This window comes from Limulus polyphemus, unplaced genomic scaffold (genome assembly GCF_000517525.1).
Source record: "Limulus polyphemus unplaced genomic scaffold, Limulus_polyphemus-2.1.2 Scaffold1410, whole genome shotgun sequence".
Lineage (NCBI taxonomy): Eukaryota > Metazoa > Arthropoda > Merostomata > Xiphosura > Limulidae > Limulus > Limulus polyphemus.
The window spans coordinates 37,444-50,371 of NW_013667020.1; the positions used below are offsets into that span (position 1 = coordinate 37,444).

The 12,928-nt window shown below is 36.9% G+C and overlaps 1 protein-coding gene across 7 annotated transcripts in view; it reads right to left on the minus strand.

Annotated features, from left to right (window-relative positions):
* LOC111086763 (lipopolysaccharide-induced tumor necrosis factor-alpha factor homolog) overlaps positions 1-12,928 on the minus strand; it is a 52,824-nt gene that overhangs the window by 6,838 nt on the left and 33,058 nt on the right. For all 7 annotated transcript variants that reach the window (XM_022390935.1, XM_022390936.1, XM_022390932.1 and 4 more), the window contains one exon: positions 289-386. In XM_022390935.1, coding sequence (XP_022246643.1) covers positions 289-386 — 98 coding nt within the window. The remainder of the gene's footprint in view (positions 1-288; positions 387-12,928) is intronic.

Here is a 12,928-nt window from a genome sequence, read left to right on the forward strand (position 1 = left end):
AACGATGTATATTATTCAGCATTACCAAAAAAAGAGTGTGAAAGGGTTCTTGACAGTGATAAAGGGAATAAGCTTTTAATAGTTAGCGATTTGTTTTATAGATTCAAATACAATACTTTAACAAAAGGTGCCAAATAATAGCAAATTTGCAATTACATTGAATATTTCCAGTTACACAAACATTAAATGAAATTCAATTTTGTTTGACAGGTTAATTAATGTTCTTTTAAATAAATAAATCTCAACATTCAAGAATGTAATAGGACTAAAAATATCCTTATTAATTACGATATGATCCTAAGTATATCTTGCAGTTAGGACAATGATGTTCTACATCCTGGCATTCTGGAATACAGCATGGAATCAAGCAACATCCAAGCCAGCACCTATTAGATATTAAAGATATAAACAAAGATTTATCTTTTTATTGTGTCAGTTGAGTCGATTTTCTTACTGATATAAAGTACATGAAAAGCAAAAACTATCAATTGTAGATGAAATATGTAAAGAGCTAGTAATACAGTTAAACATCTAGGGTTATTCAAAGCAGACAGTGTGAGACCTTGACTTTCGTTTGATCCATAATAAATGTAGTATAAAAGTTACAATAAATAACATGAACAAGACTGAATTTCAACTCGACAGTAGCTGTGCATTTCAGATGTCCAAATTAGACATACCAATGTTTTACTGTATTTAAGTACAAGTGAATAATTAGCTGTATTTAATTTGTTAGCTCAACCTATCTATTTACATTTGAAACATGGAACTTACCTTAAGGAAATTTTTTTGCTCCCGCCCTCTTCACGAAAATTAGGCAGTGTAAAAAGGTAATTCAGGTTGAGGGGAGTGGAATACCCTAGGTCATGTAGGGGAAATCAAGGAATAAGGTCAGATAAGGAATCAAAATACACAAACCACATATCCGCCAGACCCCATTGAAAGGGATGCATGTATAGAGAGAAGCCATAGTCCCCAAGTAAGAAAATTTCTCATGCAGAAAAAGAAAAGTGAAGAGCCTTTCATACCAAGATCTCCATGTGTGAAGACATAGGGGAGATGGTAGAGCTCAACCCATACGAGAAGCAAGAAAACTCCCAGGAAGATGTTAAAGATACAGGGGATTAAAGGGAAAGGGACAAGTCAGAGGGCGAGAAGAAAGGAGAGATGGAGTATGAAAAGCAGGGCCAAACCTTAAGAAAGAACTTGCACAGGGTCGCTGGAGAGGTAAGACTATAGGTGTGAAAGGGTAGACAGATAGGCACTGAAGTTTCCAGAGCCAACAACTGGCTCTAAAGAAGCATTGGCCCTGAATCTCAATGGTCCACCTTGTGGAGGGGGAGAGGAGAGAGAACAGCAAGTGGAATCAAGAGAATGATGGAATCCTGAAGCAGGCAGCCAACTGAAGTATTTTTGGTCTAGTGAGACAGGAAACTACCAAATGAAAAGAATATTGTTGGTGAGTAGCCTCAGCTTGAGATTCCAAGAAATTGACAACATCCCCATAGGTGGTGCAATGAGAAAAGGAGAAAGACAGAGGTCAAGGAGAGAGAAGGAAAAGATGTGGACACTCAAAAAAACATACAGACCAAGGAGATCCCAAGAACAGAGAATCCAAGGGGGACAACAAATAAGATTGGGTGTTCCCCTCAAAACTATGAGAAACCACAGTGAGGCAGTGAAGGGTGGAAATATAGCAAAGGGTTAAAAATAAGACAAAGACAAGCGGATTGCAGGAAAGAAAGTGAAAAAGAAGTTCCCCAATTAGACAGAAATAATATAAGTTTGGGGTTTAAGAAATACAGAAAGGTTATGACCAAAATACAGGGTGGCCCAAAGAAAGTATACTGAAATAACATACACCCATAAACATTTTATTTCTTCCTATTTCAGTTATTATATAAAATAAAATCCTTGAAGTCCTACTCTTTACACCTTACTTAAGTATGTAATAGTGTTTTTATACAAACTTACGTTACACAATATATTCTAAATTATTTCCATTACTCTCAATACGTGCTTCGAAATGCTCCTGCTCAAGCATCCAGTTTGCACATGGTTGATTATTTCTACCAAATACAATACTCGTAAAATAATATTCTCCTAGAAAAATATTTTCTTCAACATTAAGCTATGGCATTTTAGGGTATAATTTCCAAAAGTAAAACATAAAATGACAATTGCATCAGTCAGTACAGTTCAATGTCCCTTGGCTACAACACATACTTCTGATTTCCTCACTTATTCTATTACATCATACAGAATATGGGTTATTATACACTGAAATGAAAGAGCCTTTGAGCATGTTTCTTTTCTTTGGTGTACTCTATTTTGGGTTAGTTATGATGTGTTATTCTTATTAGAGTACACTTTTTTTGGGGGCCACCTTGTATTTAAAAGGAGTCACAAAGGTTAAAATTTTTTTACACTGAAAATGTATTTCCGATAGGTACTTGTCTCCTCTCACACAAAAGGCTATCTCGATTGTTGACTGCCCTCTAAGCATAGCTAAAAATATTTTAGCAATCAGTACACTAGTCTTTATATCTCACCAGCTTTGCGCAATTTCTAAACATGTACATATGTGATTACTCTTCACCAATACTATTGTGCCACCTATAATGGTGCAACTAACTCCCTCTGCTATTCTCACTCAATCTTCACTTTCGAGAATTGGCAGATACTAGAATAAAAACACTGGCTTTAGTGGAGAAGAAAAATTGGAAGTGTGTGAGAGAGGAAGTAAGTACCTATCGGAAATAAATTTTCAGTGTAAAAAATGTTAACTTACGAAACGGACCTTCCTCTACTCACACAAAAGGCTACAATCCCACATTGCCAAGGTGGAGGGACAGTGTAGGCGCACAAAAACAAACCACGCAGAAAGTGACTTCCCAAAATGAACGGGTGTGCTCAGAGATAAAATGAAGCACATCTGTGGGGTACCACACTTTTTCTGGAACATGTAGACTCTTCGCTCAGGAATTAGGAAGGTAACATAAAATGGGCAGAAAAGGTAATGCTTGCACAATTGTAAGAGCATTAAGAAGGTGCAAGCTGTATCAACCTATAACGAGATAAAAACATATAATGACAACAGTAAATAGAGCACTGTATATCAAGCAACCGGAATTTCGGAAGTGAGCAGTCATAACTGGACAAACTTCCAAAACCACCATGAGAGCAAGAAGTCGGGCAAAGTCATATCTAACTCAACCATAAATGCAGGATAGAGACATCCTGTATCCAGAATTACGATGCGAACAAGCAGAATTCGCCCAACCATAAGAGCAGAGTGCAGATGTCCTGTTGCTATTATTATGAAGCAGAAAAAGTCTCTCAAACCCAACCCTAGAAGCATGAAACAACCTTCTATAACCAGAATTAACGAGAAGAGAGGCATCTACTACACACAATCATAGGAACAGGACAATGTCTTCCTGAGCCAAAAATTATGAGGAGGATCCCATATGAGCTGGCCTCAAATAATATTTGATCATTGTATTTACTGAGTACGGTCTGCCCAGGCACAAAACATCCAAGGGCAGCACAAGTAGGGAACCAGCTTTGTCCTCTTCTACTGAGTGGATAAACAAGCATAAGTATAATAACATTCAGGAGAAAGTCTCCATGGTCAATGATCCCAGCATCTGGGAACTGAGAGTGGTAAGGACTCCCATGCTCCACTCAAAGAAAAATGGGATAAAAAGTTGGTGGGGAGTACAGATGAATGTCACACAGGTGACAAAAATGGGGTGTTTCTGTAAGACCACTGTGTGCTTTCATGGTGGTTGTTTGTTTATATTTATGTATTATAATTATGTCTTTAGTGAACCACATTACTCATGGACTTTTGCACATTTACTCATTAGTAAAGCAAAAGGATTTCTGCCCATCCCTGCTGCTCTTTTTATTCCTTAATTAGGTTTATTCTGCTTTTCAAAATATAAAAATGCAACCACCCATTGCACAACTGTGAGTGTTGTATAATTACTGCATTTAGTGTGGGTATGAGGCAAAGCATACATGATCAAGCAAAACCCACCAGTAGGTGGGAACATAAAGAAGCTTAGGGAAGCTTAAAATGAAACATAAGAGAAATGAAATGAGAAGACTTACCCCAGTCAAAGGGAAATAAACGTGTGCATAATCACCACAGAAGAAAGATGATATTCACTACAGGAAGAAACAGCCTGATCATGCAGATATAGAGTGATAAAGGTATTGGGAGTTGTCCATATACCAGCCTGAATAATTTCCTCGAAGGGGAGGCAAAGGTGAGCAACTAAAGACATAGTATTGTCATGAATGTGACGTGAAGAGACCTTGTAGAGATGCCGACTTTCCATGGACAAGTCCGAATATGCCATCCTGATGAGTTGACAAACTCAACCAGTGAGAGTTACTGGGGACAGATCATGGGAAACAGAAGGGTTCCAAGAAATAAACAGTCGGGAACGTGAATCCTGAAAGAAGGCAGTACAAGCCACGTAACAACTTAAGGATTAAACCAAACAAAGAAGCCTATCCGGATCAGAACAGGAATATAGTTGGGAAATCGAAGGTAAGGAAATGGATGTGAAAGTCAAGCCACTTTCCTGGGTTGCATATGTGTTAGGCAGGAAGGACCAGTCAGGGTAGAGATTCACAAAAGAGGAATGGTGAAGGGTACAAGAAACATTAATGGCATAAATATCAGAATGATGGCATTCACAGGCAAGTAGGAGAAGGAAAATAGATCTTAAGAAGAAGAAGGTACAAGGAACATATAGCAAGTGGTTCAAAGGGAGTATGAGAAAGGGCATGAAAAACTACATTAAGATCCCAATTTGGTAAAACATAGGGATGTGGAGGACGAGCAATATGGAAGAAATGAAAAAGACAAGGGAGGAGAAAATGTTACTGAACTTGGAAAAATGGAAGGTGTTCAATAGGGCTGCCTGATAACTAGACACAGTCAAAATGGTCAGGCCCTGGTCAAACAACTAGGTGAAGAATTGGGAAATCTGAAGAACAGAAGGACGGGAGAAGCAGAAGCCATGGCAGAGAGACCAATGCCATTGGTAAACATTCAAGGGAGAAAGTCTGATGGTTCAGGAACAAAAATGTCGCTACATGAGGAGTCAGTTCCTGGGCTGAGGAAAGAGACCAGACAAAAGCCAAGCATGAAGATGTAGTTTGGTAATGTCAGGATAAACTATGGCCAATCGAGTTTGACAGAGGACAGACTGAGACAGAGGTAAGGGCAGGGTGTGTTGTAAAAATAAAAGCCAAAGCAGAGGGAACAAAGGCTGTGAAGGCCAATATGGAGCAGTCAGCAGGACGAGACAAGGAGTGATCTAGATGAGGAATATAACTTTGGATAGGAGTCATATCAGAGGGCAAGCACAGATGTGAATACCTGCCCAATTCTGACAGAAAAGAAGATAGAGTCCAAAAACAGAAAGATCTTGATTTGGTTCCACCTTGCTTGGTTATATTGGAGTAGACCATAACCCTCCTTCCCCTGTGGGAGTGGAAGGAAATGGGTCAAATCCAGAATGACTGCCAAAAGCTCTCAAGGAGTGCAGACTCCTCTACAGATCACACACCAAAAATCTTGAAAGTTAAGAAAAGCCCTCATCTCACCATGATCTGATCCCTGTTGAGCCACCAGGCTAGGTCCACCACGATCATGGAAGGAAGGGTAGCAGGATGGTTCAAGAGATTCAGGGAGAAATTTCATTGATCAAGAAGTGTCCACTAAAGTGAACACATATCAGCTCTATCATGGGAATGAAGCTCACATTCCCAAAAAGAGATAGAACCTCTCAAACCATGAGAGGAGAAAGCTGAGTCCAACTTAAGTGTGAATTGGTGAAAACCTCCAAACAAACTAGGTATTGAGTGGGGGTAAGAATAGACTTCTCCAACTTTATCAGAAAACCCACTCATGCTGCTTCCTGTAGAAGCAAATGTGTATGATTCACTGACTGTGAATGGAAATTGGTGAGAAGGAGCGAGTTGTCCATAGATGAGTGTGAAGACACAGTGAATGAAAGTGACGAGCAAACGAGTGAACCACTCGAAAAAACACATAAGGAGCTGAAGAGAAACCAAATGGCAGTGTCCTGACTGGAACACTTGACACTCGTGAACTAACTGAAGAAAATAACGCGACTCCAGAACAATGGGAATGTGAAGATAGGCGTCCATCACGTCGATTTTGGTCGTCTAGAGTTCTGGGGAAAACACCAACTGAGGTGAGTGTTGGGACTTCGTGGTGAATCGAGGGGGCTCCAGAAAAGAATTCAGCTGTGACAGACTTATAATTGGTCTCCAATTGCCCGTATGTTTAGTGACCACAAAGATACAGGAATAAAAACTCGGATGAGTAGGAACCACCCACTCGATAGCTCCTTTTTGTAGGAAGTCTTAAACAGCCTCTGCAAGATGAATGATTGAGGAAGGATCATGAGGAGAAGGAAAGGTATGGGTAAAATGAGGATAAGGACAAGAATGCCTTGAGGAAGGTAAAAGATGAGGTGAAGAAGGAGAAGGTTGCGAATCCAGGATAGGCGAATCTAGGGAGGTAACAGGAGAATGAGACAAATGTATGGCTATGGAGAATAAGGAGGAATGTAACCTAGCTACATCAATCCATGATTCTAGGGAATCTGTACAATCCCCCAAAGACAGAATCATTTAGAAAAGGGGTCTGTCGGAGATCTCATTGGGAGGAAAGGGGAAATGAACCCCCTCCAGTAAAGCATCCTTCCCTAACAAGTTCCAACAGTCAAATAACCAGGTATTCGAGGGAAAGGTCAGATGCCGATAAAAGAACCATGTTGGCCCAAAGAATCCCCTGTGCTCTTCAGAAAAGACATCAGGAGATTGATAAAAGGCCTCAGACATCAATTGGAGGGAGGAAAGGTAGTCTAAAAGTAAGGTCTGGAAAAGGTGAATCCTAGAAAATTGCACCTCATGGAGGAGGACAGAAGACACAGGATTTAAGCTCTACATAGGAAAAGGAGGATCTAAATAATGAGAATCCAAAAAGGTATCAGAGGCGCGAGGATAACCCAAGGCATATTGATCCAACAAATGAGGAGGATGGGTCATGCTTATAACCCATTGTAGATGACCAGAAAATCTCTGAGATAGAACACGAATATCGAGAGGAGGAGGGAAAAACATAATGAGCAGAAGGTGGACTTTCACCCAATATGACAGGGGAGGAATCATATACTACAGGGGAAACACCTAAAACATGACATACCTGGCTATCCCATTTGCTTATATATTGTAATGACTCTTGAGTTGTTTTACTTTGTGGGCTTTCTTCTGTCCCCATCCCACATTGATTGACGTTTTTCTTGTTTTCAGAAAGGACTTCCCTCTGCTAACTCAGAAAGCTTTCTCGATCGTGGACTCCCCTCTAAGCATTGCTAAAATAATTTTAGTATTCAGCACACCTGTCTTTATATCCCACCAGTTTTGCACCATTTATGAAAATCCACATATCATGTGGCTACTCTCCACCAATAATATTGCACCACCTATAATGGTGCAATGAGCTTCTTCTGCTATTCCCACCCAATCCCCACTTTCTCGATTGTTATGACACAGTTTAGATGTATGTTTAATTTTTCAGAGTGTGACTACAGTTTTTGATTGTGTTTTTTACCTTTTGAGTCGAAGTTTAATCTCACAATTTTTTAATTTCTCGTTTGTTTTCAATTGTTTATACAATTTTGCATTCAACTAAATTCTCGTCTCCGAATTCTAAGTTTTTAATATGAATTTGACATTTAATGTTGTGGAAAATGATATTCCCGCCATAGACGACACAGGATCAACTTTATTGGCTGAGGAAGTTCAAGCCTTGGTTCACATCGAGTTAGAGTCTTACGTTTGGCCAGCAATTTCCTCTTGCCATCCATCTGACCATGTTTCTGAGGAGGCCTACCATCACAAGGAAGAAAATTTTACCAGCACCTTTCTTTTTGGTTTGTCACAATCTACATCCATTCAAGACATTTCACTTCTTGCTCCCTTTTTATTACTTGTCAGACTGTACATGATGTTACTTCTATTGTGCATGAAATGTTTGTTGTCCTTCTGCCTACTTCTTTCCAGTTCGGATCCCTTTTTTGATTGTCTTCTGGGAGCATACTTTGCTTGGGGTCAGTATTATCGAGCTCGTCCACTTCCAGCCTTTGTTTTTGGCTCTCCTGTCCCTGATGAGGAACAGGTACTTCTTTCTTTTCTGTTTTCCATGCTAATAAGTTCTTATTCCAATAGAATATTAACATGCATGTTGGTACAGATTTTAGATCTATTTACATGTTTTTATAGTCAGCCTTCGTATTTGTTTTAAAGTGAATAAAATGGTGAAGCAGGAATGACTATAAGGAGTGGAGGAGGTCACCATAAAATATTTGTTTATTATTATTTTTCTTTGTCTTCCCATAATTTAATTTCAAATGTGATACACTGGCCTTATTTTGACAATTATACCCAGTATTTCCTCCAGATATTCCTATATTTCCCTCAAATGTTCCTATGTTTTCCTGTGAGTTTCCTATATTTTCAAACACCAATTCCTATATTATTCATGGCTAAATGTCTAACAATCTGATGTGGTACAAATCATGTGCATGAGTCGCACTTAGCTACTAATATTTTTGTCATATTTAACACATGATGCATTCAATTTTTATTTGACTCAATTAGGATATAGTAAAAACATGTAAATTGTAATATTTATTGAGTAAATATTTAAACATTAACGTAATATCCTTAATCTCAGTTGTGTAAACAAATATCAGAGATACTTTAATACAACTACTACAATTTCTTTTCATAGCACATGTCAACCAGACTAGAGCAAGGGAAAAAATGAAACTACAAACAGTTCATCTGAATTAAATAAACTTTATAACACAGACTTATCACTGCAACAGTCTCTGAACATAAAGTACTGCACATTTGTCTATAGGCTACTTACTATGGAGCTCACTATTAACTATAATCTTCTTCTAACTCTGCATAGAGTATTCTACATGCTAACAAATATTCTTACTTATACATGTTTTTTATTGCTGGCAAAAATAGATTCTTTGTTAATGAATAAAAATTTTCGTTTTGTTTTTGCCAGAGTTTGCCTTAATTCCATTGCTGACTTAACGACTTTTGAGATCTCTTTGCATTTCTTCTGACCTGCCTCGATCATTTCATGAGCCACACTAGCAGTAGCAAATATTTTTTCCTTGATAGCCTTAGCCAATTTGCCATTCTCTTCATTTATAAGCTTCTCACCCACATTTAATGAATCCTTGGCTTCTTTTTATTTGGCACACAATTTGTCTTTTTGAGAAAGTGCAGCATTGTCTTTTACCAACTCTTGTTTTTGTTTATTCCTCTTATTTGCCTCCTCCTTTAACCTTTCTGCCTCAGCTATTGAATCTTTGGTCAGTTGCTCTGTTTTATCTTTTTGTGCTTTCATTACTTCCAATCTTTGTTCATAGGCAGTGTAAGCACCCTTGACAGCAAGCAAAAGCTTTTTAGTAATTGGCACATATTCTGGCCTTCCCATTTCTGGATCAAAGAACCTCACAGCATCTTTAGCTATCCTAACAGCATTGATGGTTTCTGCACCCATTGATGCTCTTTTGGTGGTCACCAAATGCTTATTCACAGAGAATCCCCTGTTTACACCTGAATTTCCATGAGCTAGAATCAGTGAAGATTTCACAACCTTCCCTAGCTTGGAGTATTTAGGTTTTCCATCAATTCTAATCTGTACTAGAACATCCCTCCAGTAATGATTGATACGTGGCTCAGTAATATATTTTATATCTAAAGCTCATAATCCAACCCAACCACAAATATTGCTGCTCTGACTAATTACTATCCATTAAACTGGATAGCAACAGTGAGCCACAACATAGCATAATAATTATTTTCTCAAGAAAATATTTCTTACCTTAATGACTGATGAACACGGCTTCCTTGTACATATGGATCACTGATACAAGTGTGAATATGGATGATTCAAGTTTGTTCTCCAGAGAAAAAAAATTCTATAATAACTTTATCATACTTTCATTTCAAAGAAATTTTGGATGTATGTAACACATTTGGAAAGCTTTTATCACCTTTGAAATTAAAATACCCATTAATGTTATACATAACTGCCACATATAATAGTAGTACTTAACATTACCTTTTTGGGGGGATCTAATTGGCAGTTTTATTTTTAAATATTTAAAAATCCCCAAAACCTAAAAAATATAGGAATACACACAAAAATATAGGAAATATAGGAACACTGGATGCCCTACATGTATGAAAAGTAACAGTAGTGAACATGTTATACCATGATTCATCACATTTCTATATATTTGAGGTAATGTAATATTTATAGTAAGTCACCACAGATTGAAATTCAAGACTTGTCACATATTATTCTAATAAGGGAGCTAAAGGGATTAGTACTGAACTCTAGCTCCTTGAACAGATGAGAAGCTCTGGTCACAATCACCTCAGTTGTAGAAAATGCCTGAAGAGTGTCTGGACCTCAAACTTTTGTTTTATGTATTCATCATTGTAAATAGTATAATAAAGAAATGTGATAGCCAGAGAAAATTGCAATCAGCTGGATGTAATGAAAGTACAATGAGGACAAAAAGTAATGTAGGTCTCAATAAACACAGTCAATCAGAATGACTAGAAACTCAAAAAACAATGGAAAAAAAAAAAACATGTTTGAACTCGGGCATTGCTGAGGAACGAATGAGCCTATCAGCATGCGCTAATATCTGTATGGATAACTGCACCTATTGGAGAATGACTACAACATTAAGATTATTATGTTACAGAATGGTGCAATATACATAGACACGTGTAGGGGTGAGAATTTGTCTAAAGCTCATGGAATGCCCAGGAAATTCAATGGCAACTGTGTGTATGAGGTAATAACTCTTAATGTGCAGTAAGGTAAGTAGCGTTTCTAAATCAGTCTTGTCACTTTCCTTAAAATTTTTAAAATAACAAAAATTCAAATTTTCTTAATGGTTTTTTGTCATCAGTTCATATTATTGCAAATTTCTGGTGATAAACAGTGCTTCTGAGAGTAGAAAATCTTGGTACAGGCTTAAAAATGTTACTCTTCTGGACAAATTCCACTAGTACTATTTTGTTCTTATACTTTGTTTTCATTTCAAGCTTTCAGTTCAAATGTACTACTTGACAGGTAAGGAATTGCCAACCATGTTACGTCTAACCAGAAAAACACGTTAATTCAGTGGAAAATTTCAACATGTTTTTGTAAGTTATAATTTAACATTTTAATGCAGAAGAAAAACGTTACACAATTGTTACTTATAATAAAGTTTCTTTCATTACCAATTCAAGTCATCTTCAAGCTATTTTAATACAGATGTGTGCTAGAGAGAGATGATGATATAATCATTCATAAATTTCCTAGAGTATGAAGAAGCAAAGGAACAATTGAAGTACAATACTTATGAAATGAAGCATTCAGTTAAAGCATTATAAGTTAGTAAGCATTCAATAAGTGATTCAGTTTAATGTTAGTAATGAAAGCTATCACTTTTATTAGCATGGAAAATCTGTTAGTTCATTTATTAGTTAGATATAATATTAGTCTCAGAATATCTATTCAAATGTTGTTTGTGAGCTTAAGCCTACAATTTGTGTGAAAGAGAATTTAGCTTGTAAGCAAAAATTATTGAAAAAATAAATACATTTGTTACTGGTTGGTGGAGTTGGCATTATTTTTATCAAATAGTCCAAAAGAACACACCCAATAATAGAACATGTTCAATTAGAACATTAGGCAATAAGCAATACACATAATATATTCAAATTAATGGAAAACATTCATTTTTGTATATAATTCTAAACAATGTATGAATTAATGCTTAGAGTTTTCACTTCGATAAACATTGAAGTTAAACATGTTATAAACCTCTAACTAGAAGTAGAGAAAACTTTATCATCCAAGTAATCTTAAAATGACAATTTAAAACACAAATTATTACAGAAATTAAGTGACCACATTGCTGACAAAATATTTAACACAAACACGTTTTTTTTTTGCATTCTCCAGAAGTACATGGCCTGAAGAACATTTTCCTATACCAAAAATGTATTTTTGATAATACTTACCTCTGTTCACACTATAGCTTCATCCCAATAAAAGATTTTCTTCTCTGCCTATCTAAGTATAGGGATGAAACTTACCTTGCTTGCTCCAGCTTTTATTCTCCACTATATTGCCCAAAGCAAGTTAAATCTTGTGATTGTCTCCACCTACATCAATGTGCCCCCTATCCTAGATCCATATATAAGCAACCTGTTATTATTTCCTATTCACTTTTCAAACGGTCTAATTAGTTGACCTGATATTGGTCATTTTGTGGGAAAGGGTGGTAGAGTGTGAGAGGAGGTAAACATTATCAGAAATACATTTTCAGTACAGGAAAATGTTAACTTCCAAAACACACTTACCTCCTCTCACACTATAGCTAGAATCCTACATTGACAAGTTGGAGAGGCCAATGAGGGCAAGATCCACACAGAAAACGTCTGCATCGAAAAGAGGTTAGCAAAAGAAATCTAATTTCTGGTCAATAAAGGCAAAAACCCTCATGTCATTAGAAGCACATGAATTCATCTATGCCCAAATCAGGTAGACAAGGTCTCATGTCCTGTGTTACGTAGGGAATTTGAAATAATCCAAAGCCGCATTAAATAATTTAACCTTTATTAGTTGAACTGTACCCTGGATTTAGTGTTTAGAAATATGCTGATATTTTATTCAATTCACGCTACTTGCCAACAAGATTGATTCATACCATTTTTGTTTTGACACAAATACGTTTTAATATATATATATATATACATATATATACAACATTAT